Source organism: Eschrichtius robustus, chromosome 5 (assembly GCF_028021215.1).
Source record: "Eschrichtius robustus isolate mEscRob2 chromosome 5, mEscRob2.pri, whole genome shotgun sequence".
Lineage (NCBI taxonomy): Eukaryota > Metazoa > Chordata > Mammalia > Artiodactyla > Eschrichtiidae > Eschrichtius > Eschrichtius robustus.
Window position 1 is genome coordinate 75340143 of NC_090828.1, and position 27384 is coordinate 75367526.

The following is a 27384-nucleotide window of genomic DNA, read 5'->3' on the forward strand; positions in this document are numbered from 1 at the left end:
TCCTATTTTCACAAATTTCAGCATGATTGTTCTGGATTTTTTTTTTTTTTTTTGCTTTTGCTTTGAGAAAACTGGTTGTTTCACTGTACTTCTACTGGTCCTAGAACTAAGCCTTCTTTCAGCCCTCTAAAATTGGTCATGTTTCAATTTTAGCCTGGATACTCTAATTCTCATTCTGTTAAACTTTTAAGGGTAAGGATAATGGAGTATGGAACTGGTCACATGAAAAAAGGGTAAGAAATAAGTGAAAGAGTTTCAGTTTAAAACTATGTGACTTTATTCCTGTCCTGTGGCATGGACATATATACACTGCCAAATGTAAAATAGATAGCTAGTGGGAAGCAGCCGCATAGCACAGGGAGATCAGCTCAGTGCTTTGTGACCACCTAGAGGGGTGGGATAGGGAGGGTGGGAGGGAGACGCAAGAGGGAGGAGATATGGTGATACACGTATACATATAGCTAATTCACTTTGTTATACATCAGAAACTAACACACCATTGTAAAGCAATTATACTCCAATAAAGATGTTAAAAAAAAAATGTGAGAAGTTGGAAGTTTCAGGAAAGTAGCAGTGAAAGAAAAATACCTCTTTATAAACTACAGAAGAAAGAACTTTAAGACAAAATTAAATTAAATCAGAGATACAGAATATTTTATGGGAAAGGGAGACAGATGTGCTTTTGGAACCGGGAAAATACTGGTTAACTTTTAGTTGTGATCACACTTTGGTGGTGTCTATGTGAAGCAAATGCTTTGGCTCTCAACTTGTTTCTGCCGCTTTTATGTTGTCTCCCTTCACCAACCTGGAGACAGGAGAATAAGGCAAATTCTGACTCTCTGGTGAGGGTCAATCAGATGACTTTTGCTTGTTTCATAAATACTGCTCATTGATAAACAATTTAGTGTCTTCCAATTGAAAACTTCCTCCTAAAGACCATACAAACCAGGTTTGGGGGCAAAATTGGAGAAAGTGGTCATAGTACATTTTGCTACTCATAATTTATTCACTCACATGGTGAATATGATGTTGGAAAGGGCCTAAGACATCATCAGACTGTAATTGTGTTTGCTGTCATGTGAATGGAGCAAAAAGTCTCAACTATTTTTCCCTCTTAATATAGTTTTAATAGTGCAGGTGAAATCATTCTTTTTCTGAAGTGGCCCCAATATATTTTCTTTCTGAAAAAGTGTTCAAAATAAGAAACTGCAAGAAGACTGAATTAATTATTCTACATTTGGTTATCCTTTTCCCATGAGACACTGGGTATTCACATTAGTAACTTTATACCTGAACACAGTTATATCCTTTTAAGTCCTAGAATGCTAGTGTTGAGAGGGGCTTGGAAACCACTGGTCCTTCATTTTGAAGATGAGGAAACTGAAGCAGAGACAGACTGCGATTTCTGCAAGGTGGCACAGAGAGATACAATGAAAATAGAATTAAAACCTGAAAACCGGTCCAGTGAACCCTTCACTACACTAATTTGTCTTGATTGTGAACCAAGAGCCACTTCCTCAGCCCTTTTAACTCACTCTATCCATGCCTGGTCACTTCAAAACTTTGCTTGCTTCTGCAGACTATATATATATCAGCATCCCAGAAAACCTGGAGTTCATATATCAGAGATCTTCTGCTCAAGAGGAACTACTGTCTTACTAGTCCATTAATTGATGGTTCCAGGAAGACAGATTGCCTCCAGTTGTACATGGGCACCTTAATAGGGAGGAGGAGTGTCCGGGTGTGGGACAGAATGGCCTAAATATGCAAGCAAGACAGAAAGTCCCCAGAAAAAATTTACCTATGGAGAAAGCCCCTTTTAAATGGCAGCCTTGATGAAGGTCTAAGACGTTGAAAGACTATAGACTTTGGAAAATTCAAATGTTCTATGTTCAAGGCCTATGATATGTTCAAGGCCAAAAAGACATGCAAAAAGTCTCTGGGACTGAAAGCATGAGTCCTGGAACCCATGCCCAAGCTGCTTCTACTGGGCACCCTTTATCCAACTCCCCAAATGAAAACAGTAACGTAGGCCTGGCCCGACAAAAACCTAGCTAAATAATTCCGGTGGAATTTAGGAAAGGAAGGATATAATCCGGATACAGAGTAAGATGTAGGCAGAACCCTATGAGATGCAAACACAGGCATATACTTTAAAATACGCTAGATCAGAACGTTTAAGAGGGAAGTATTGTGTTTTGTTTTGAAGTGAGGGTTTACTGCCATAAACACACCCGACCTGTATTAGAATGGGTGTGGGAAAGCGGCGGAGCAAGCATCAAGTTGTTTAAATCAGTCTTGGAGTAAGTAACACGGCGACCCATTCGCTAAACTCGTCGCCAAGTTCCCTCCCCCGGGGTGTAAGTAGCCGCCCTCCCGCTCCCGGGGAGAGCGATGGGTCCCAACCCCCGGGTCTCCTGGCCGGCAGCGGGGACGCAGGCTCTGCGAGGTCCTTCCCACACGCGCGCTCTGCTCCGGGCAGGGCGGGCCGGGGCGGGGACAGGGGAGCGCGGCGGGAAGCGCCCAGGGCGTCCGGGGAGGAGGGCGGCGGGCGGTTTCATTGTTTCCTTTCGCCCTCCTCCTCCCGCGCCTCGCCCCGGCGTCACTGGAAAGCCGCCCGAACCGCCCGGCGGCGGGTTATTTATAGCGCGGGCTGCGCGCGCGTCACGGAGCCCGGCCCGGCTGACGGGGCCGCTGACGCGCTTGGCCGCGGCGCCGAGTCCGCGGGGCCGCACGCCGGGCGCCGGCGACAATGGGCTTCTGTGTGTGCAGCTGCCGTCGCCGCTGGGGGCCGGGGGGAGGGGGGCGGGCGGCCGCTCCCCGACCCCCCTCCCTCTCGCCCGAGACCCCCGAAACGTAACCGGCCTCTCTGCCCGTGGCCGGGCCCCGCCGGCTGCTGCTTTTTTCTTTTCTTTTTTTAAAAAATTTTATCAGTCAGTTCTCCTTGCCCCAACCTCCGCTTCCACCTCCCCCGCTCCCCCTTCTTGGCTCCCAACATGACGAGAGAGTGGGATTTAGCCGGCCGGGGGCGACCACTTTGTGCGTCCCGGGGAGCGGGACCCGCCCAAGGCGCGCCCAGCGGGGGACGCGGTGACCGAGGGGCCGGGAGCGCCGGGCAGGTAACGTATCCTGGACCTGGAGTGGGGGCTTTGTTTGGGGTCGGGGTCGGGGACCTGGGGTGGGTGTGGACGCCGGACAGCCCTTCCGGGTCTCCTGTCTCCTCCCCCGCTCTCCGGACCCCTGGCCTGCCCGCAGGAAGCCAACCTGGGTGTGTAGCGCGAAGAGCGAAAGAGAAACTTCTGCGTGACTAGCTGAGGCTCCTCCGGAGAGGCCGGGATACTAGAGGACCCCCGCCCCCCTCCCGCGCAGGCCCCCCCCCCCCCTCGTCGCCCCTCCTCCGCCCACTCCCACCGCTTGCTTCCCTCCCAACGCCGGGGACTTCGGAGTCCTCCCCCCGCCCCCTCGCCGCGGGTTCGGTCCTCGCCCGCCCCCGCCCCGCGGAAGGAGGGGCTGGCGAGGATTTTAGGGACTTCCTGGGATGCGGAGAGCAGCTCTGAACCGTCCCCTTTCAGCAGCCGGTAGCTGGGGAAGCTGGCTCCGGAGCCTCTTGCACGTGGCAGGCAGGCAGAGAACTTGCTTGTGCCTTCTAGGAAATTGCAGTCGATTTGTAATGCAGTTTCGCTAATTGGGAGTTCAAAATTAAACTTTAATAAAGCATTTGTGTCGTCTCGTCTAATTGTGAAAGCTTCCATCCGTCCTGGTACATAGACTCTAAGTCTCAAGTTAATGGCGCTAAGCTAGATTCCCCCCCCCCCCCCCCAAGTACAATTCCGTCAGCCGGCGTCGGCGCAGCTGGATTTCAGTTAGGTACAGATGTTGCTAATGGCAGCTTAAGCACGGATGGGCAGATAGCATACGGAATGCAACATGTTGCCATATGGTTCCTTTAGCCTTTCACCTCCAGGGATATCAATCACGTATATTCTGGGAGGAACTTAATGACTCTCTGAATGGCAAAATGAATTACCTGGTACAATTTATATCCCTTGACCTGATACGTTATAACAACAGGAAGGTAGCATCTCACAGTTTCTGTGGTATAAATTGAACTACAGAGCTCCGTTTCAGATTTTGTATCATCTATTTGTAGTTTGAGGGGCTCTGTCACACCATTCTGGTTGTAAAAATCCGTTTCTGTCTTGCCCCCCCCCACCTCTGGCTGATAGAGAAAGTTTATAAAGTTTAGCAAAACTGTTGTCTTGGTAACTGCCAATCAGCTGACCAAATACTAATCGATGAGGGTATGGAGAAATGGAAAATATGATTTCCAGAGCTAGGTACTTAAGAGCAGTCTTTAGGAACACCGTACTTTCTGAATCAGAAAATTAAAGGACTCCTAAGAAAATTATGTATTCTGTGAGTCGTTTCAATGTAACCCCTGAAAGCATTTATTAACTATTTGAAATTCTGTTTTTTTATACTTCAGTCATTCTTAAACTTAGGAAAGTAACTTATGGAAAAGTACTTAGAAATATGAAATGTAAGAAAGATAAGAAGGACCTCCTTAGTAAACTAGTTTCTATACCCTTCCCTCCCCGCCTCCACGCCCTCAGCTATGTGTGTACTTTGACTTGAATCCTGGATGTGGTAATACTGGTCGTTTGGTTTTTTCCCCCCCCAAAGTGTCAGTGACAGCATACTGAGGTCACTGTTAGATCCTAGTGGAATGATTCTGTAATATTTCACAGGTCTTCTAAAAAAATATCCTGGTGATTAATAAAATATTTAATTGATTGGCTCTAATTTCAGATTATAAATGTGGTTGTCTCTTACTGTATCCCTCCTTTTTCCTTCACTAATGCGGAGAGGCAACACTGAAAGACAAGAAATAAGGGTAAAAAAAAAAGTAAAATAATTTACGATAACTTTGTTTTTAAACTTTTACCTATTAAGGGATATCTAAAAGCTATAGACATACTATCTTTTAAAAGATTTTGCATCCAACAATATGTGAACCACATTACTTCATGTGAACTGATAAACTAGTGAAATACACAAAATGGGCGTAGTCTGAAAATATACATATTTTCAGTCATGCAAGTTTCATATTCATTTTTAAATTACAAGATAATATTTCTCCTTTTTTTTCTCTTTTTGTAATGGCTGATGATTTGTTACCTAGTGCTTGAGTTAGGGCAATAATTTTGACAATGATTATCAAATAAGATCTTTTGTGTATGTAAATAGCAGAAAATTTTATACGGAACAAAATAAGATATATCTGAGTTATGGCAACCCTTACTGGAGACTGTTTTTAGTAATCTTTTAATGGCTGAGGTTGTATTTCTCTCTGTAGCGTCAGCATTCAATGAGTTTTAACCTTGATCAGTAGTGAGGTTGTCAATAATGACTCCATCTCCATGACTTCGGAATAGACGGTGAGTGTGTCCTTTAATCAGTCACACAGAACTTGCCTTATAAAGCTGTTACTGTCATGAGCAGATATTGCAGGCTTCTGTCAAGCCCCATGATTATTAACATGTTCTTCAAAAGCCAGGCTGAAAGTCCTGCTGTGCTTTATTTCAGAATTCAAGTCCATTAGTACATAAAATCCTAGGCAGCAATATTTGCTTTTTCTGAAGTTATATTACATACATTGTGAATAATTTCGGGCCCATTTGTAGACAAAAACTATGTGTATATTTGGTATACATATATAGTAGCAAAAACAAGATATGTATCTTGCATCATGACTTATTTTAAACAAAGATTTGATGGTTGTCCATTGTTACTCTAGATGAGGTGGCTGGCTGCCAAGGTGATCCCTATAGCTGGAAAGTACTGGTATTGTTATTGTCTACCAGGGAATCACTTCCTGTCTTTTGAACTCCCAACTTCACCTCCCTCTTTCAATATGGCCCTTCCATATTGCTGATCTGAGAATTTGTTTGAATATGAAAATTTTTGAAAATGTGTTTGTATTGGCCAAGATTTTCACCAGAGTTTTTGGTTGCCTGCTGGTTTACAGTCTTAATCTTGAGCCGGCGGGTATATTTTAATTGAAAATTAAGAAATACCATTAGGACAAGGTATATTCCCCATGCTCTAAGTAATTTTAATTGTGATGTAATCCTAGATGCTTTCTAATTTTTTTCAACCTATGAATGTATTTTAAAATATTTAAGATAGGACAGATTTATGCCTTTCTCAAGGTAATATAGGACAAGTTATGGATAGGCATTAGACCTCTAATGGTACACTTCATTTGAGTGAGTGAGGGTGGGGAGGAGAGCCATCAGGAAAGAGTATATAGTCCCACTGCACTGGCCCTGTTTGCTTTTCAAACTTAAAACCACATTGCTGCATTGGAAACTTGTTTCTCTCTTTTATAGCCTTTCATTTAAACATGTTTTTAAAAAACTGTCAATCTGTAAATATTTAACCAGCCAAGCAGGAAACAATCTTTTATTCTCGACTATATGCAGCTTTGTTTTTACCTAGGTTAGTGTGGTGGCCATGTAAATACCACATAAAATTTTGATTTGGTGTTCGTTACTTTGAAGATGGACAGAGGCTTCTTTAATTAATCTTGCTCTATTTCATGTTCTGTATTCAGATATTGAAATACAGTATTTTTATACATTTATAAGATTATGTTTGCATTTATTTAATTTACGTTTCTTTTTTTAAAGCGTGTAGCCTTGAATGTTTGTTCTACTTTTTTTTTTTCTTCACATCATTACTCTGGTACTGCTTGATGTAACTTGATTAGCTCCCTCCCCAGTCATGATTGGTAATTAAAATAGGCATTAAAATTAGTCACTTAGCAATTTTGCTGTTCAATTGGCAATTAAATTACTTAATTGCAATTAAAGTCCTAATTTTAATTGGCAAAATGATAGATGTAGATTTAAGATAATATGTATAAATACTTTAATAAGTGTCTATATAAGGATTACTTAATTACTCAACTTCAAGTTTATGCTGTTAACTTTAGAACTTTTAAGTGAGCAATGAAATTTATATTGCATCTATTCAAAGGATATGGTAATTAGATTTATTGCTTATCACTATAAGGGTCCTTGCTATAAGTTACTTTTGTAGTGTTAAAATTGTAGGCTTGATAATTGCAGAATTATGATAAAAAAGGGCATATATGTCTGTCATAATATATCAATAACATGTCTTCATTTTTTATTAAATTGAGAAGTTCCTATATGACAGTCTGAGAAAAAAAATCAAAAATGGTTATTTTATCATTAAAGGTAAAACAAAAACTAACCAGCTATGATATACATATGAAAACTGTTGCAAAGTGTATGTATTTTATCTACTAAAAGAAAATCCTATGTAATACCGTGGTGGTTACTAATGTTATCAGCTACTTCTAGAATTTCAAGTGTCCGCGATATATTCTTAGCATATAGCAACTTATTTTCAGAATCTTTAAAGTGTCTTTCAGGACTTTGTACATTTTAATGACTCCCATGTTTAGTGAAATCAGCAAGGAAATCTAAAACCAAAGTAACCCTTCCTTGCTTAATCAAGAAGAATTCTTCCATAAGAAAATATTGGTGATTGCCAGGGGCTGGGAGGAGGGGAGAATGGAGAGTTATTGTTTAATGGTTATAGAGTTAGAGTTTTATAACATGAAGAGTTATGGGGGTGGATGGTGATGATTGGTGCACAACAGCATGACTGTATATAACATCACTGAACTGTACACTTACAAATGTAAGATGGTAAATTTTATGTTATGTGTCTTTTACCACAACAACAAAAAGAAAATTTTAAGTGGTTAAAGTGAATATTTAGGAGATAGTTACTGAGAGTCAAGAATTAGAGAAAAGATGAAGGATTTTTATTATGCAAAATACTTTTTGAGTGGCATGAGGTTTTACCATATGTTCAGTTTTAGAATTTTAATTTATAAGTAGATGCTTCTAGAAAAAAAGAGTGCTGTTTTCTTCTGCACATCTTTCCACATTTCTAGAACTGAGTACTGTATCAAAGCAAGAAACAATTTTTAAAGTCTTTGCATTAAGTGGTTTGGAGTGAAAAATGGGCTGGGTAAAACTGAGCAAAAGCCATAACTACCCAAAATGTGAATTACCAGCTGAGCATTTGACTTATCCTCTAGGCATCTCATAAAAGAGGAACAAATGATTGGTTGATTAATATCTTATTAATGCAAGTGAAATGGCAAAGCAAATAACCAAAAACCTTCCATATTAAAAAATGATTTCGTATTTTCAGAAACTGAGTTTTTTTCAAAGTGAAAATTTATTTCTTCTATCACTAATGTAAAACTTCCTGCTGAATGGCAACAAATGCCATGAAAACTGTCCAAACGTAAGTTAAAATATGTCTCATTTTATGCTTAACATAGGTTCCGTTAACTAATATTATTGTGAAATGTCTTCAAGTTACCTTGATTCTTATAGCATAACAGGTATATCTGTTTACTATATTTGAATTGTAAGAGCTAAGGGCTACTCTGAGTACATTTTGGGAGAATAGTGAAATAAATCCCTAAAGACCCCTTTCCCATGCATTAAGATACAAAATCCTATGGAATTAAATCCATGTTTGCTTTCTAAATTATACCAAAATCTCAATTTTATTAAGTATAATCTGCCTAGCCTTGCATAAAATAAATACTTTGGCTTAGATGTGAGTATGCATTATTTACATTGTTTTTTTATGAAAATATTTTTTCTATATATGTACCAATATGTTCTACTTAATATTGGCTAATATCATAAAAGATAACATAGTAACATTATTTTCCTATATGCTTTTTCTGAGGTCATCTAATACTGTATATTGATAGAAATAATAATTTTGTAATTTATTTTAGTTGGTTTCAAAAGAAGGACCTACTTATGGATAGGATCAGTTTTATTCCCATTTATTGTAAATTGTTAAGAACACCGACCTTCATTTGGGGTAACTTTATGTATTTATACATGGCAATAATTTAAAGTTATATCAGATTCTGGGCCCTGAAAGAAACATTATTGTCATTTTAATCGAGTTATAAAATAGTTTATATTCAAGAATCTATTTATGTTCAAGAACCTTGCAGGATTGCAGTCATATAAATGCAGAATTTCAGTTTCTTTTAGCCTAGAGCATCATTTGAACATTTTCTAAAAGGTTGTTCAATTCTACATTTTGATTCCATTATATGTGTAATTAAACCTCTATGCACAAAAGCATTCTCTTATGTACTAGCAAATACACCCACAGGAATCCTCTTCTAAACTATAATTTATTCAAACATGTAATCATAGGATTTTAAAACATGCTTTCATTTTTCCAAACTAAATGCCAAATTTGGACTGCTTAGTGATAAAATGAAAGATTTTATTACCATTTTGACTTTTTTTTCTCCCTGTGAGCTAACAGTGAGTTAAACATGGACAGGAGGAAATAAAGAAAATCTGTTGTGAACCTAATTCCAGTGTTAAACCGTTTCCCTTTTTGAGAAATACAGAAGAGAATCAAAGATTTGTAGTTATTTATGAATTCCAGCAGAATATGAATATTTTGGCTTGCAGCAAGCTCTCCTGGGGCTTGGCCTAAGTAGTAAATAGCTAGTTGTGTGTGTATGTGCTTGTGTGTGTGTGTGTGTGTGTGTGTGTGTGATGTATCTTCATGAACGTTGTGGAGTCAGGCCCCCTACTGACAGGATCAGTCAATTACAGACATTGGCCCTTCTACTGAGACTGTTCCATCAGAATCTGGTGGGGACACAGGAGTCTGGAGCTTTGAGCGTGGTCATTCTTTACACTTTCTAATGTCTGCTGGATCCTTTCCACCCCGAGCACATCTGAGCCCTACCAAAAATACCAACCCAAGAAATAGCTCACCCAATAATGGGTTTAAGTGAGTATATCCGCCTTGCATCCGGTGTGTCTTCCTAAGAAGACACACTTCCTGGGAGCTAGAATAGGAATTTGAGGAGAGAGAAAATTCATATGGATTGTAGAATAGAAGGCAAAAAAAGCCACCTTTTTTTCTCATTTTGATGTTGTATTTATTCAATCCATTTTCGGTTACTAATAATTGTTGTAATAAGCTGCTGTGAAAACTGCGTCTCGATCTTGGGTGCCTTAAGACTTGAGCAAAAGCTCTGTTATCAAGAAGCCAGACTCGACAGGTTGCTGTTATAGAATAACCCATCACATTACAATGTTTGTCTTCCTTGGAGCTCACTTTAAGAACTCCAGCACATTTTCCCACTTACTGGGAGAGAATTTTCAAATTGCCCGCAGACTCAACCCAGGTTAAAGCCAAGTGTTTTTTAAAATGGTTTAAGGGAGGAGGAGCGTGTGGAGGGAATGTACCTACTTAGATCTGCGTATTGGTGTTTGGAGAATGATGGTTACAACCTTAAAGTTCTCCTGGCCCCCGCCTTCCTAGGAATATATTTAAAAATAATGACTGCCACCCCAGCATGGCTGCGCTTGAATTTCCGACTGCCTGAAAATAGCTGCTGGGAGCCTGGCCCACCCCTGGGATCAAGGAAAGCTCCCCCAGGCCGCGCGTCCTGCTCCCTTGCGGAAGGGGAAGGGAACCCGGGAGGGCGCCACCGAGCTAGAGCTGCTGCTATTTTGGGCCCAGCCCGGCGGGTGCGTCAATGCCTGAGCCCCTGCGTCACCGCCACCCCCACCGCTTTCCTTCTCCCCTGCTCTCCAAACTCTCACTTTTTCCCTTTCGTTCGCGTGGAATCGTTTCTGCCCACAGGGCGCTGACGCTACCCAGCTCATGCTAATAAGCTATTCTTCGCCCTCCTCCTCTCACCCCCCTACTTACACACCTTCACCCGCCACCGCAACCTTCCCGCCACCACCACCCAACACACAAACACACACACTCACACGCACACACACACGCACACGCGCGCGCGCGCGCGCTCTCAAACACACTTCCTGGTTTTATTTTTTCTCGCGCCCGCTAGGGCACCGCTGAGCCGCAGCGGTGGCTGCAGCAGCAGCAGCAGCGGCAGTCGCAACATCTGGGGGAAACTTAAGGTGGTCATGTAGGTTTTCCCGAGGATGCGGTGCAGAAGAGCCTGCGGCTTCTCGGGGCAGCCTCGGGGCACCTGATGGCAACGCCTCTCCGGCCGCCGGGGAGCAGGAGGCGGCGGGAGAGGGCAAAGGCTGGGGTGCAGATTAGAGCTGAGCGGCACCGTAAGGCGGAGAGCTCCACGGCGATTTCGGCCCGCCTGTACTGGGAACACCAGGATGGGGGGGTGCAAAGGGGCCCCGAGCCTGGAAGCGAGCTACGCCGAGGGGGAGGGGCGGCTGGAAGTCTTCTTGGGCGGAGGAGGGGGACGCCTCCGAACCCTCCCTCCCCCGCTAACTCCCCAGCCCCGTGGGAGAAGCCCCGAGGCTCGTCCAGCTCGAGCCCAGGGACCCGGAAGGGGGCTTGCTCCCGGGAGAAGCGGCGTTTCTTTGCTAGAAAGCGCCTTGCGCCCTCAGCTTGGAGGTGAATTGACTTGCGAAGCGGAGTCTGCGGCGGCTGGGGCGGCTGCGGGGGTGCGGCGAGCTCCGGTCGCCCGCCGGGCCCCACTCCTGGGAAGGCTGAACGCACACACCGTACGCCTTGCAGAGATCTAGACCCCCCCTCTCCCCGCCGCTTCCCCCATGTTTAGTCTTTTCCCTCTAGGCTCCCAGATTGAAGCTTCGAGAGCCCTTGTGCTTCAGAGGAGGGTAGATTTATTTCCCTAAAACTCGTGGAAAGACACGAGTTGATGGGCACCCAGGAGTGTCAAAGTATGAGAGTTGGTAAAAGGTGAGGCTGGGGCACCTTTCTGCAGAACACACCTGTTGCCCGGCGCTCGGCTGCATTGTCTGAGAAAGGAAAGTGGGTGACGCCTCACTTTGACTTTTGGGGTCCCTGAAGGGCTGGGTCACTGGCTACCCTCTCCTTTCCGCTTCCCTCCCCACGCACCACGTCTTCCCTCGCACGTGAGCACTGCAAGGAAAGAAGGGAACATAGAAAATAGGCCATACCTACTCTCTTCCACCTTGGAGTGTGTGTGTGTGTGTGTGTGTGTGTGTGTATGAAAGAGAGAGGGAGAATATGCTAGAAGAGAAGGCCGGGGACAGGAAAAAAGAGAAAAGGGGGATGCACTGGACTAGGGAAATCCCACCCCAATTGCCTGAGCCCTCCGAGCGTCTCGTGTCATGGGACATCTGTACTCGCTTCCGCTAACGGGGATGGCAATTGTGGGTGGGCGAGGTTAGGGCGCTGCCAGGCACGCCCCGTCTCGTGCGATTCCAGGTGCTGGCTACCTGGCCCACGCCTGGGTCCCCTTCCGCTCGGGCTTTTGTTGCACCCTCCCCCACCTGTGAGCTGCCGGACCGCCGCGGCGGCGCGGGGATTGGCCGGGGGTGGGGGGGAGGGGAGGTGAGATGTCGAGGCTCTGTGGGCTGCGCGGACCTGAGTGGAGAGGTCACACCTCTTTCGGAAAAGGGAAAAAAAAAACCCCTAGCTGGCTACCAAGGTGAACCCTGAATGGTTCCCACCTTAAAATCGGCCCTGCTCGTGACGTCAGGTCGGAAATATACCAAAGCGAGCGCCGGCCAGGAGTCTGGGGAGCGCGGCGGCTCGGCGATTGGGCGGCAGGCCGCTGACGCGCGCTGACGCGCGGAGACTTTAGGTGAATGTTGGCAGCGGCAGCGCGAGCCACATAAACAAAGGCACATTGGCGGCCAGGGCCAGTCCGCCCGGTGGCTCGCGCTAGGCTCCGCGGTCCCGCTCGCCTGCCCAGCCGCCGCCTTCCCCTGCTCCCTCCCCGCTCTCGGCACCTCCGTTCCCTTCGCCCCTCTCGCCCACCCCTCCCCGACCCTGCCACCCCGACTCCCGGAGGGAACTACACTTTGGCCGAGTTGAATGAATGAAGAGAGACACGGAGAACTCCTAAGTGAGTAGGTGCAGCCCGTACAGCTCGCGTTCTTTTATCCTTCTTTCTGTTTTTGCACGTCTCTTCTTCCCGCTTGTGTGGTGCAGGTTCTCTGGAAGTGGGCGCCGAAGGCGCGGAGCGCGAGTGGGGCCGGAGGATGGGGAGTAGGTGTGCGCAGCTACAGAGGGCATTTGTCGGAACTCCTGCTTTGCCACCCAACAGAGGCTTCCAGGCTCCTCATTGGTGGACGTGAAAGGGAGGCTTGCACAGTTTCGGGAGCTGCGGACTTAACACGCGGAAATGTGCGCAAAGTTTGCTCTTGGTGCGGAATTGATTGTGGTCTTTGGACACGTAGACTCCAAGTCCTGTGTATACGAGGGACCTGGACGCTGCCCACAAAGTGACAGGGAGAGTGAAAGTTCTTCAGTTTATGTGTTGCTTGGGAACTGTATCACCGCGGCTGGCCAGCGTGCCCGTGTCTCTTGGGTATTGTTGAGTAAGGAGGGGGCGGTTGGTAGAGTGACCTGTTACTAAGTTGCTTGAAATTTCTGGTTTTGACATATGCCGCCCTTGTGTTTGTGAGTTTGTCAGAGAGGCAGAGACAGAGAGACAGGCTATTTAGAGTAGTTATGAAGCTGCGAAGTTACCAGAGGGTTAATATCCGGCACAGGCATATCTGTCAAGGGCTGTGAGGGTCAAGAGTCTCCTTTCTTTCTACTTTTTCTGGTTACTCTCCCTCCTCCATGAAGCAAGATTATGAGGTGGGGGGGTGGTGGTGGGGGAGGAGAACAGAATTGGATGTTTGGCTTTCTTTTTCATTAGTAGTAAAATCGTCTATGCTCTAGAATGCCTTCCAAGTGGGAACATCTGAAAAGTACTGGGACACAAGAATGCCTTGTTCCAGGAAGTAAGCAGATTGTGGAAGGCTGGATAGGAAAGGTGCTCAGATTGCTATGTTGAGAGGTGCTTCTAACACCGGTGCCACTATTGGATATGCAGCGTTTCCCTCTCCCTGCAACTGACTAAGATGCTCCTGAAAAAATAGGGTTCCCTGTTTCCACCTCTTGGCCATTAAAGATGAAAGACAAATTTCCTGGAGAAGTGAATGCCCATTCACCTGTATCCCCAAACCCAGTGCTCCGTCAAAAGCTCTTAGGAAATCCAGATGCTTCCATTAAGATTGCCTTCAGGGCTACCCGGGCCTTGCTAACATTTTGTAACTCCTAGGGGGTGAAGGAAGAGATTGTTTTCACATTTTATATTCTTGACTTCTACTTCCTTCCCTGCTTCCTAGATGAAAAGCCAGTTTCACCACAGGAAAAAAAAAATTCAAGAGAAGGTTCCAATGCTGTATTTTGTTAAACCCCAGTTTCTTCTTATTTAGTTTTGAATTAAACTAAAATGGAAATGACACTCCCCTCTCACTGCCCCCAAACACCCAGTAAAGGGGCCAATTTATTTCATCATAAATAAGTACATGGAATACCTTTCCTTCTTCAGAGGTAGTCTCTGCAAGGATCAACACAGTCAATGGGTGAAATTTTCTGTTGTTTCCAGCCATCTCTTTTAGACATTCATTTTAAATGCTCTTTGATAAAGGCTACACACTAATTTCCAAATAAACAATCAAGAAGGGCATAGAAGGGCCTGCCTGGTGATACAGATGACCAGCCAAATCTGTCCGGAAAGTCACCCTAAGGCTTCCTGTGTCTTTATTTCAGGGAGGAGATCTGCCAGGCTGGGCTCTCCACTGCTTTTCTAAAAATCTTGGAAACTTTGTCCTTCATTGAATTACGACACTGTCCACCTTTAATTTTCTCGAAAACGCCTGTAACTCAGCTGAAGGTTAGTGCAACTTCATTTTTTTTCTTTCCCTCCCCCGAGTTCCGTAAACGTCAAGAAACAGGGCAATGCGATCTTTCCCAGCAAACCCTGTAACTTAAGTATTTCCCCCGACCCATCGCCTTCGGGAACAAGTTTCTCATTGTGCAATTCAACTTGATTTCTGGATTGAGCTTGCTGAACCCGAGCTTCAGAGGAAAGGCTCATTGAAGCGGGATTGCCCATGAAAGGGGGCGGAGGGGGAGGCGTTGGAAATATCCGGGAATGGAGACTGTAATAGCTTTCTAGTTCTGGGTCTTTATTGGATCAGCCTTTCCTTGTCCTGCACTGTTTCGCTCCTCAGTATTCGCACTCTCCGCCCTTCCTCTCGCGCCCCTACGTGCTCTCTGACCGCCGCGGGCTGCCGGTGTAGCTCCAGGTGTACCCGAGCCCGGGAGAAAGTGTTCAGTTGACCAGGCTGAGTGTATATTACCCTGTTTCATTTCCAGCCATGCCTTGTGTTCAGGCGCAGTATGGGTCCTCGCCTCAAGGAGCCAGCCCCGCTTCTCAGAGCTACAGTTACCACTCTTCGGGAGAATACAGCTCCGATTTCTTAACTCCAGAGTTTGTCAAGTTTAGCATGGACCTCACCAACACTGAAATCACTGCCACCACTTCTCTCCCCAGCTTCAGTACCTTTATGGACAACTACAGCACAGGCTACGACGTCAAGCCACCTTGCTTGTACCAAATGCCCCTGTCCGGACAGCAGTCCTCCATTAAGGTAGAAGACATTCAGATGCACAACTACCAGCAACACAGCCACCTGCCCCCCCAGTCCGAGGAGATGATGCCGCACTCCGGGTCGGTTTACTACAAGCCCTCCTCTCCCCCGACGCCCACCACCCCGGGCTTCCAGGTGCAGCACAGCCCCATGTGGGACGACCCAGGCTCCCTCCACAACTTCCACCAGAACTACGTGGCCACCACGCACATGATTGAGCAGAGGAAAACGCCGGTCTCCCGCCTCTCCCTCTTCTCCTTTAAGCAGTCGCCCCCCGGCACCCCCGTGTCTAGCTGCCAGATGCGCTTCGACGGGCCCCTGCACGTCCCCATGAACCCGGAGCCGGCGAGCAGCCACCACGTGGTGGACGGGCAGACCTTCGCTGTGCCCAACCCCATCCGAAAGCCCGCGTCCATGGGCTTCCCCGGCCTGCAGATCGGCCACGCGTCGCAGCTGCTCGACACGCAGGTGCCCTCGCCGCCGTCGCGGGGCTCCCCTTCCAACGAGGGGCTGTGCGCCGTGTGCGGCGACAACGCGGCCTGCCAGCACTACGGCGTGCGCACCTGTGAGGGCTGCAAAGGGTTCTTTAAGGTGAGCCAGGACGGGGGCGGAGGAGGCAGGTAGGGGCCCCCTAGTGCCCGGAGCGTCAGCGTGCTGGCTCCACCGGGGTGCAGGCGCCCGGCGCCAACTGGCCCCTGACCGTCCGATTCCCGGGGTCCACGGGGGCTGCCCTGCAGCCGCCCCTGGGCTGCGGCGGAGGCTTCTGGGTGCCTGGGAAGGGGAAGTGGGAAGACCGGGAGACCCGGGGTCGCATCCCCCGCACGCAGCCGACCCGGCGAACCACCCCCGCCCGAAGATGCCGGAGCTGAGTTGGAAGAGGGTCATTTGCATGTGCTAGGAGCTGTCTTCTCTGTTCAGATTGAAATTGGTTAGGACAGAGAACCGTGTCTGAGCTAACCAAGTGGAACAGAATTCCCTATGGTCAAATTAAGTGATCTCTTTATTTCGCCATCCTGATTGAATAATCTTATCATTTTAAATAGAGAAGGTCTCTAAGGAATGTAAATAATATGAATGCCCACGGATTTGTATTTACTGAGCGTCTCCTTCTCCTTCTCTTGGCATATAAAACACAGCAAGGAGCGGCAAGGTTAGCTCAAATGTTAACGCTATCAATTTTCTTCTGTTAAATGCCCTGGGGGAGGAAAAAGAGAAGAGAGAGAAAGAAAAGGAAAAAGAAAAAAATAAAAAGGAGTTGTGTATGTGTTTGTTTATGGGGAGGGTGTGTGGATCCCGGCCGTTCAGAAATTGTGTCTGGATTCCCTGAATTGTTGGATTTTCAAGAGAAAAAAAAAATTTTTTTTCCGGCCTATATTGTCTCCTTTTGCAGCGCACGGTGCAAAAAAACGCGAAATACGTGTGTTTAGCAAATAAAAACTGCCCAGTGGACAAGCGGCGCCGGAATCGCTGTCAGTACTGCAGATTTCAGAAGTGCCTTGCTGTTGGGATGGTCAAAGAAGGTAGGTTGGGGCAAGCAGCCCGCTCCCCAGTCTGCGCCCTTGGGAAGCTCTGCTCCTAGCCCAGACCCACTTCCCAGAGCCGGGGCGGGGGCGGGGGGGGGGGGGGAAGCCTCCCGCTTCCCCCGCACCGGCCTCTGGCCTCTAAGACTCGGCAGCTGCCTGCTCGCCCATCCGGCCCTAGAGAAAGCCGCCAGGCCCTTCCCGCCTTTAACTATACGACCCATTGGGAAGAAGACATGAAACAACCCCCCAGTTTTTACGCTTCTTGTCAGTAAAGGCTTTACAAGCGGTGGGGGCGCTGCCCCGCCCCGCCGGGCGCCCCGCGGCTGCGGCCTTCCCCCGGGGAGGGGCCCAGGCAGCAGCTGGATCTTGCTTTGCCCTCACCCGGCGATTCCTTTGCAGTGGTTCGCACAGACAGTTTAAAAGGCCGGAGAGGTCGTTTACCTTCGAAACCGAAGAGCCCACAGGAGCCCTCTCCCCCCTCGCCCCCGGTGAGTCTGATCAGTGCCCTCGTCAGGGCCCATGTCGACTCCAACCCGGCTATGACCAGCCTGGACTATTCCAGGGTAAGAAGCTGGTGTGGGGGGGATCCTTCGGACAACTGACAGATGGGCAGGACCCCTTCCCCACACCCATCACTAACCCCCAGGCCCAAGGGATAAAAGGAAGCATGCGAGGCTGTGGCTTCACGGCTCTGGGCAGGGCCACAGAAGACAGATGGCGTTGCTAGGGCTGCAGACGTGAGGACAGGGCAGAGGAAGGAAGAGAGGGTAGCCCACAGTGGTCAAACCTCTGTGAGGCCCCTTCCCAGCACCACCGTGCACACACACACACACCAGTGCCTCTGATGCCTAAACCAGAGGCAGTGCAAAAGCCCCCACTTGGGTTCTATCACCAGTCCTCCATGGAGATGCTTTAATCCTCATTCTCTCTGGTGCCGTCAGGGTGAGGGATGCCTCCTCCCGGGTCAGAGAAGGGGAAGAGAAGTGGGTATAAGGAATGGCAGTGGGCGGGGGAATCAAGTGGTCAGATTCCTCTTTTACCCCAGCCGTGAGAAATGTGTGCGCTTTAAATGGAGGAAGTGTGCCGGGCAAACCTAGAAGCAAACCTAGAAGCCACTGCAATTTTATTGAGATTTGCAAAGGGCGTCTCTGCTCGAGACCCACTCTGGGACTGGCATGAATACTAACGTGTCAATTGTTTTGTGGAGATAAGAGTGAACGTTTCCCAGGGCTGGTTGGCACTGTATTTAGTCTGTATGGAAATGGCAATTTACATATTTAAAGCAGCGACCTCATAGCACCATCCCTAATTGAATTAATTGCCCCGGAACATCTAATTTCCTTACTGGTCAGAGAGAGGTTTAATTGTTATAAAAACCTGGCTCCCCTACTAGAAACGAGGTTAGCAATTTCACGGGTTATATATTTTAGAGAACCTCATTAAGTGCTTTTTAAAATGAAATTCCAGTTCCAGGCGAACCCTGACTATCAGATGAGTGGAGATGACACCCAGCATATCCAGCAATTCTATGATCTCCTGACTGGCTCCATGGAGATCATCAGGGGCTGGGCGGAGAAGATCCCGGGCTTCGCTGACCTGCCCAAAGCCGACCAGGACCTGCTTTTCGAATCGGCTTTCTTAGAACTATTTGTGCTGAGATTAGCATACAGGTAAATGGAGAGGGCGATCCAGGAAGGTTGGGAATGGAGGAAGAGAGGAAAGAAGAAAGGAAAAGAAAGAGGAAAAGGGAAAGAAAAGGGGGAAAGAGAGGAGAAAAGAATGGGAAATAAATGAGGGGGAAAGGAAGGAAAGGAGAGTAGATAAAAGGAAGAGAAGGGAAGGAGTGAGGGCAGAAGACTTAGATGAATGGAATGGAGGTGGGATAGGGGGCATTCTTGATTGTTATGAAATTAAACCCTTTCAAGGTCCACTGGCCTACGTTTTATTAACTCTTTGGTAATTAGGTGCCTCTTAAATCCCTCATTTATTGCTCTTCAAGTAATTAGTTGTTTAGCTTTTTTCTCTCTCTCTTTTTCTCCCCCTCCCCCTCTCTTTGGTATTAATTGCAGGTCCAACCCAGTGGAGGGTAAACTCATCTTTTGCAATGGGGTGGTCTTGCACAGGTTGCAATGCGTTCGTGGCTTTGGGGAATGGATTGATTCCATTGTTGAATTCTCCTCCAACTTGCAGAATATGAACATCGACATTTCTGCCTTCTCCTGCATTGCTGCCCTGGCTATGGTCACAGGTCAGTACCACAGGCACAGGGCACTTCTCCAGAACTGCCCAGTGGGATTCGTCCCGGTTTTCCCTTGCTGCCTGCCGACCCTCCCTGGTCCTGTCAGCTAGCTAACTGCTCGGTGCATTCCTCTTTTGTTTCTGGTTGTGTTTTCTGCAGAGAGACACGGTCTCAAGGAACCCAAGAGAGTGGAGGAGCTGCAAAACAAGATTGTAAATTGTCTCAAAGACCATGTGACTTTCAATAATGGGGGCTTGAACCGCCCCAACTATTTGTCCAAACTGTTGGGGAAGCTTCCAGAACTCCGTACGCTTTGCACGCAGGGGCTACAGCGCATTTTCTACCTGAAACTGGAAGATTTGGTACCACCACCAGCAATAATTGACAAACTTTTCCTGGACACTTTACCTTTCTAAGACCTCCTTCCATGCACTTCAAAGAAACTGGAAAGAAACCTAAAACTGTCCAGAGGGGGCAAGTCACAAGGGCAGAGAGATCCCCCTGAGCTGCCTCAGCTCTAGCCGGCCCCCACCCCTTCCATACACCTTGGCCCTTGATCTCTAAAGAAAACAAACAAACAACAACAAAAGCAAAAACTGTTACTATTTCCTAACCTGCAGGCAGAACCTGAAAGGGCATTTTGGCTCCGGGGCATCCTGGATTTAGAACACGGACTACACACAATACAGTGGTATAAACTTTTTATTATCAGTTTAAAAATCATTTTATTGTTCAGAGGGAAGCTTCTTAATGTATGACGGAAAACATTTGGCCATGTTTGGTTGTTGCAGTTAAGACAAATGTAATACACATAGACACATACACACACACACACCCACATTGTAAGGGGACCCACAAGTATTGCCCTTTAAAAGACTTCAAAGTTTTCTGCTGTAAAGAAAGCTGTAATATATAGTAAAACTAAATGTTGCGTGGGTGGCATGAGTTGAAGAAGGCGAAGGCTTGTAAATTTACCCAATGCAGTTTGGCTTTTTAAATTATTTTGTGCCTATTTATGAATAAATATTACAAATTCTAAAAGATAAGTGTGTTTGCAAAAAAAAAAAAAGAAAAAAGAAATAACCACAAAAAAGGGACAAGCATGTCGATTCTAGGTTGAAAATGTTATAGGCACTTGCTACTTCAGTAATGTCTATATTATATAAATAGTATTTCAGACACTATGTAGTCTGTTAGATTTTATAAAGATTGGTAGTTATCTGAGCTTAAACATTTTCTCAATTGTAAAATAGGTGGGCACCAAGTATTACACATCCGAAAATCCTGACAAAAGGGACACATAGTGTTTGTAACACCGTCCAACATTCCTTGTTTGTAAGTGTTGTATGTACCGTTGATGTTGATAAAAGAAAGTTTATATCTTGATTATTTTGTTGTCTAAAGCTAAACAGAACTTGCATGCAGCAGCTTTTGACCGTTTCCAGAGTGCTTATAATATACATAACTCCCTGGAAATTACTGAGCACTTTGAATTTTTTTGTTTTTTGTTTTAATGTCTAAGATTGTCAGTTAATATATTATTTTATGTTTGAGTAAGAATTTTAATATTGCCATATTCTGTAGTATTTTTCTTTGTATATTTCCAGTATGGCACACGACATGAGTCACTGCCTTGTTTTCTATGGTTGTATGACAGTTAGAGACGCTGATTTTTTTCCCTGATAAATTCTTTCTTTGAGAAAGACAATTTTAATGTTTACAACAATAAACTATGTAAATGAACAGAATTTTGTCTTCTTTCTGGGTTAGGAGAAATGATGGCTAAACAGCAATATACAACAGACAGAGTTGGAGATTGATTTGGGATAGGTCACTTATTCAACATCTGAGTTTCTGACAGCTTAGACCTATTCTGGCAAAAGGAGCTGGGAAATTGAACTAATTATCCAGAGAATTCTGTACAATATTTTTCCTTAACCGGAATTTTCTGGTGTGGCAACCTACATTTATCAGAATCAGGTGAGAATATCTCAACTCTTCTGATAACTTTGCCACTAAGTGCAGCTTTCAGAAGAGAAGTTCAGGAGACCTAACAGCTTTTGCACTTTTGCAAGGTTCGAAGTCCTATCAAGTTTTTGTCTTGCACAATGTTTAGGAAGTATCTTTTTAAGACTCAGAAAGTCAACATGGATTTGAAGTGTATTAAATATAATCTCTGATTTTTCCCATTCCTTGTAAAGGATCTTGGAGGAAGAGCCAAGCATTTTGGTCCCTTTGGGCCTTGGGTCAGTGGTCTTTGGCATAGAGCAGAACAGTAGAGGCATTTCTTACAACTTTTTGTTTTCCTCCTTCAGTGAATAGTGATGAGGTTCAATTTGCAGTTTTAGAATAATATTTCCGTCTTATAAGTTTCTCAGGTAAAGAACAAAACATCCATTCGTCAGGTCCTGGATCTTGTCAGATACAAACAAGTTATACCAAAGTCTCTAGGATTCCACCCAGCACCAACTTTTAGCAAAGAAAGTAACTAACACTGTAGAAGCCACTTCGGGTACCAGCTTCCTCTCAGCGACCTAGTCCTTGGGGGGTGGAGGTCCAGCCAGTTTCGCCTCTGGACAGCTGTGAATTCATAGAAAGTGCAGGATGGGGGTGGTTTTCTTCGTTGGCCCTGGTGGATTTCAATTGGCCTCCCGGTCACTGAAATTTACAGAGCGTGTTATTGTTTTTAAAATGCAGAGTTAGAACAGTAAATTTCCAGGAGAGTTCTCAGGTTATTTTTACTTTGCCTTTTCTTCCTTAAAAAAAAAAAAAAAAAAAAAAAAAAGACATGTTTTGCGGGTCGGGCAATAGAGATAAGGCAGGTCTCCGTGGTAATTTAAGGTTATTTTCAAGAGATGCGTTTCTCTACAGGTAACTCTGAGGGGCAAAAGTGGGTGGCCACTTAAGAGATTAAGTAATAAGCAAAATGTCCGATGTCCTAGCTTCCTTGAAAAGATGGGGCTTGCCATTTCCTTTTATTTTCACAACTTCTGCTCAACCAAAGCCGAACACTAACAAGCAGAGAGAAAGAGAAAGCTCTTTAGAAATGCAGTGAGTCTGCAGAGCCGTCAGCAGTCGTCTCCCAGGTGTCTGCAGCCCCGAGACAATTACATTCCGACTCAGAATCCTCGAGAGTTGAACCCAGAAACGAACTCTGTTGCAGGTTCTCCCTTAAGGAAGCCGCTGTGCATCACCCGAGGCCAATGGGGTGTCAGGTAGTGCGTCTCTCGAGAATTTGGGGTGAAAGGAGGGAGGGATGACTCTCTCCCATGCCCGCATGCAGACTGCACCGGCTCCGCGTATATTTAGTTGTAATTCCTAAATTGAAAAGTGGCTATTCCTTTTTCTACCTCACAGTTACCGAGTCAATTTCCAACTCCCGGCTGCGCACCGGGTTGCGCGGGGAAAGAGCCTCGCACGCATCTGTCCCGCAGCTTCCGGTATCCCTAAGGCTGAGGACTTCTCCTGTCCTGGTCTTTCTAGGAGTAAAGCCCAAGAAAAGCAACAGACACGATGCGTTGCAAAAGACAGAAGTTTCTTGGAACTCCTCCAGAAATAGATTAAAACTTGATAATGGGGGCTTCATATAGCCCTCCTCTCCCCAAGTCCTCTTAAAAATTTCAGTTACTGTGTGTTGTTTCAGCAATGGAAATATTTTATCATTGTTCAGGAGACATGACCATACACTTCTCAGCTCTGAAAGAGGGTCTAATTTTAAGTCTTCACGGTGTCTAGACCCACGTCGAGTGGTTGCTTAGAACGCCCTGAATTTATGGAGAGTTGCCCTTAATACAAAGCACGTGGGCTCCGCTTCTTTACCGTCCAGGCGACTGCCACGGTCTCTCCAAGAACCTAGGCGGCCCTCTCTCCGACCTTCCGCTTTCGGAAAGAGAGAGAGAGAGAGAGAGAGAGAGGGTTTGAATTTCTGGTCTTGATTCTAACGAGAGAGATAGCCTGGTCCAGAGAGCTGATAGCACCCTGCGGTGACAGCGGCACCCAACGACCTTACCTTGTGTATTTCATTTTGGTGCTCAACTCCATCCCTACAGAGTTGGTGTGCCTCCTCCACTAAAAATACCGGTCATAAGTCTTATGGGACACTGGTTCTCAGAGTGCAAGGAGCCGGACAAGGAGAAGCAGATATTCCTGCCAACTTAAGAATGTCGCTTGAAGGTTCCATTTCACTCTGCCATGAGAATCTCCCGGCTTTATCTGCGCTTCAAAGCTAATAGTCAATTACCTAATTGTATCTTAAACCTAGGCGTCGGCAGTGAATACTTCCAAGATACAAACACGTCTGTGAGGGAAAAGTTTTATTTCATTGCAATATTTGGATCACAGAGTTTTCCTGTACAGGAATACATTACCATCCCGCCAGGCCCTATCCAGGGTAGCGATACCAGGGCCCTTCCAGGCATGTCGCGGGATGCGCATCTTTGCGCCACCAGCTCCCTGCCTAGCTCCGCACTTGCGCCCGTTTCCTTTTTTATCCGCCGCGCGGCAGCGCGGAGGTGGCTGCGGAGAGTGAGGGCTGGGGTCTCCCGGGCCGGCATCGCTTCTCTCGGTGAGGGAGGCTCCCGGTTCTGCCTCGAAGCCGTGTTGCTCGCCGCCACCTCAAAAATGGAGACGGGTTCTATCGAGGTGGGAGGGGAAAAGAGGGTATCTTGTCCCGCGGATCTAAAAACTTTTTTTTTCAGTATTATTTCGACGGTTGAGCAAGAGGTCTGGGAGTGAGTATCTCTAAAACATCCTCCTCCAAAAGGGGTTTTAAGGCTTCCCCCCACCCCCGCCTGTGCCTGCTCTTCGGGAACAGGAACTGTCGCTACGTGGGCGCGCCCGGAAATGCCTCAGTAGTCCAAGCCTCCTGTGCGCCCCGCGAGTTTTAGCGTCCCACCGGGGAGGGATGGAGTTTGGGGTCCCAGCCTAAGCCCAGTCAACGGATCCTCCCCAGGGTTCTCAGCCAGGACTAAAAAGAGCGCACCCGGTAGCAACAGTCCTCGGGAAAGGTTCGGCCAAGATCTGTGCATCTGGCAGAACTCAGCCAGGGGATCGCGTTTAGCAAAGCTGCATGTTTTGGGGCTCAGTCGATACTGGCTGACTTTACTAGTAAAGCAAGATAAGAATTCCAAACAGGGCCGTCATTTTTTTGTAATTCGTTTTTAATAAGAAAACAAACACGCACAAATCCACTTTTCATTTTTACTTTTGAATTTTACTAGAAACTCCAAATTGGATATTACGCATAGCCATTTAGGATGGTGAGGCTGTCATTGAAATCCATCTTCCCTCAGTCTTTCTGTTTCCTGAGCACGACTGGAGACGACCGCTGGGGCCGCAGGGTCTTTGCTCCGACTTTAATTTTGCGCTTCTTTAGGGAAAGTCCCACTTCCATCGGAGGGCGCTTCCCGGAGCGGGACAGCGGGGCCCCACCCAACGCTAGGGGCGTAAGGAGGTGGCCGCACCCCTGGTTCTTAGCCGCGACGTGCGCTCCCTGCCCAACAGACAGTGGCGGGAGAACTCCGGAGAGCGAGGCTCCCGCCGCTTACTCCCTACCCCACGCCTTCCCACGAGGCGCCCCCTCCCAGCGTGGTCTGATTTTGAGGCCCCAGAATGGCTGGAGAGGACGTGGCTCCGTTTGTGGTTCGGGGGTGCAAATGCGGGGACGCACGCGCTCCAGCGCTGCCCGAGGCGTTTTGGAGACTTAGAATTTGACTCTGCAGGTTGCAGCAGGAGACTTTGCCCAGGGAGCCCTGGACCAATTAGGACGTACTCGCCCGGGTTAACTCTGTTTCCTCCGTTTCCTGCCCTGCCCTCCCCAGCTGCTCCTCGCTTCTTTCCCAGCTGTTCCACGTCCCCCAGGGCCGGAGGCCGCAACAGGTTCCAGTCGCCGAGTGGCCAGGTCCGGTGCGACAGGGCGCGAGCACGTGCGGCCGAGCGCGCCCCCGGCTTCCCCTGCACCCACAGATCAGTGGTCAGTCTTGGGTCCCCCCCAGTTGTGAGCCGAGCTGGAGCGTCCATCCACTCCAAACTGGGGAAAATCTTTTCTCCCCGGTTGTGGGCTCACAAATAGGAGGGGCAGAGGCGCCGGGGCGCGAGTCGGAGGCGCATCCGCCCTGCGGAAAGGGGCCCCAGCACCCCTCGCACACGTGTGCCCCGCAAGGGTGCTCCCAACCCCGAAGCTCCGAGGAGACATCGTGCGCATCCGGCTCTGCTTTCAGGTCTCGCACCATGGGTTGTGAGCCCTAGGCCCGCGCGCCGGCGGATGCGACTCGTCAGGTGGCCAGATGAGTGCAGCGCCTGGAGGGGCCTCAGGACATCCAGTCCGCTTATCCGCCTGCCGCGGGCGCGCTCCTTCCTCCCCTAAAGACGCCGCCGACTGCGGGCTGCTGGCTGCCCTCTTCTCTGCTTAGCCGAGTCAGCTGGACCTGACAGAGCACGGAGCAGGGACCCGGATCCTTGGAGAGATCGGCTTCCACGCTTTCCTCCGCGTTTCTTCTTCCTCCAGTTGATCTCTCTTACTCCTATTTCTCTATATTTCTAGCTAAAGTTGTGTTTAGAGAAACTAGGATTTCCAGGACACGTGCCGCCAGTCCTAACAAATAAGAGTCTCCGAGTTTCTGTTAGAGACTTCCCTGGGGCAGTAGAGGGTGGTCGAGGGGCAGCTGAGCGTGTGAGAACTCCGTTGGATACTAGAAGGGCTTCTAGAGGGACTGCTCCTGCTAAGAGAGGCTCGGGTTAACTGTCTCAAATTAACTTGGACTTCTGAAGAAGGTACGAGGTAGAGAGAGAGAGAGGACGCTGCATCAGTAAGCTGCCAGTAGGCCAGTGTTTTTCAAACTGAGGGTCCTGACCCCATTAGTGGTGTGTAAAATCCATATAATGGGTTACGATCAGAATTCTCTTTCAAAGAAATAAATGAATAACAGAACAGAAATCACGAGTTCTTTGTACAGAATAGCCAAAGTATAAAAAGTCTAAGCATTGTGAGCTGAAACTTTTCTTGGCCCACAGTATAGAATATATTTATGAGTGTGGGTCTCAGGTAAAAAGTTTGAGAGCCATTGCTGACCGAACAGACTGTGCCGGAAGTGAAGAAGGGGGGCTGCCTGTACTGAGAGATGCTGATAAGGGAATTTCAGCACTGTGGTTTTGTGGTCAGTCTTCTCTTTTCTGTATGTTTTATTTATTTTTTTGTCCCCCGTCTCCTCCGTGCTCCTCCCCAACTCCAACGAAATTCCACCTCTCTTTATCCTCTGGCCCGTTGAGTGCTTGGAGCCCGGCTGGGCATTGTGAGTAAGGACCAGGGGACAAGCACACAAAACCATTCCCTTTGCCTTTCCCTCAGCAACCTAGCACCTGGGAAGAGAGTGAACAGTGAAGCAAGTCGTGGGGGAAGCTAGAGAGAGGGTAGGGGAGTGACCATCACATTGTCCATTCACCACCTGCCTGGCCTTTTCATTTATTGCCCAACACTGGGAAAGAAGCAAAAGCTTTTGAGGAAAATAGGTAGAGATAGGGATGGGTAAAGATAATGAACCTTACTGAGAAAGATCAGATGAGTGGGGACTGAGGAGATGGAAGAGGAAGGGGAAATTTGAGGATTTATTTAATCGAAGTGCTATAATTGAAGGCAAATAGAGATGGGAAAGAGGACTAAAATGCCCTAGAAATACAGGATGCCAGGGTACCAGGAATAATACGGATGGGCTTCAAGAAAAAAAAGAGATCAATAAGAGCAAACAGAAGGGGCACATAAAGGATGCTGGGTGTGGGTGGGCAGATATAAGATGAAAGTTGGATGTGGAGGCCATAGTAAAAGGTTTATGTAAGGAGAGGGTGGATTTAGGTGTGGGAAACCTTGGGTTAATGGGGACCATACAGAAGTTTCAAGTTATGTCATAAAGGAATTAAAAGGAACAAAACCATTGACATGGAAAAGTACTTCCCCTGTCATCCCATTCTAACTAAGGGGTATTGAAAGCAGGCTTGTTTCTTAAGGGGCGCTGCAGTCTCCAGTCTGGGGTAATGTGGATTCTTTTCAAGATTCCGGCCAATGTGAAAGCAGTACCAAATGGCAGATGAGGCCATGGTTTCTGAGATT

The 27384-nt window shown here is 47.1% G+C and overlaps 2 protein-coding genes across 11 annotated transcripts in view; one reads left to right on the forward strand and one right to left on the reverse strand.

The window, feature by feature from the left end:
* GPD2 (glycerol-3-phosphate dehydrogenase 2) overlaps nucleotides 1–3320 on the reverse strand; it is a 200414-nt gene extending 197094 nt beyond the window's left edge. The window contains exon 1 of the mRNA XM_068545088.1: nucleotides 3265–3320. The gene's annotated coding sequence lies outside the window, so the exon portion shown is untranslated. The remainder of the gene's footprint in view (nucleotides 1–3264) is intronic.
* On the forward strand, nucleotides 2692–21031 carry NR4A2 (nuclear receptor subfamily 4 group A member 2). Of its 10 annotated transcripts, XM_068545095.1 has the most exons (9): nucleotides 12460–12937; nucleotides 13024–13218; nucleotides 14638–14761; nucleotides 15247–16112; nucleotides 16912–17041; nucleotides 17444–17607; nucleotides 18512–18714; nucleotides 19114–19292; nucleotides 19443–21031. In XM_068545095.1, exons 4-9 carry the CDS (start codon nucleotides 15249–15251, stop codon nucleotides 19697–19699), a joined length of 1797 nt encoding a protein of 598 aa, XP_068401196.1. In that variant the 5' UTR covers nucleotides 12460–12937; nucleotides 13024–13218; nucleotides 14638–14761; nucleotides 15247–15248; the 3' UTR covers nucleotides 19700–21031. The 10 variants fall into 10 exon arrangements, 9 of the variants coding, with proteins under 9 accessions (XP_068401193.1, XP_068401199.1, XP_068401200.1 ...); XR_011074147.1 differs by lacking the exons at nucleotides 12460–12937; nucleotides 13024–13218 and adding an exon at nucleotides 2692–3119 and having other exon boundaries at nucleotides 19235–19292; nucleotides 19443–19471; XM_068545092.1 differs by lacking the exons at nucleotides 12460–12937; nucleotides 13024–13218 and adding an exon at nucleotides 2692–3119.
* The last annotated feature ends 6353 nt before the right edge of the window (nucleotides 21032–27384 follow it).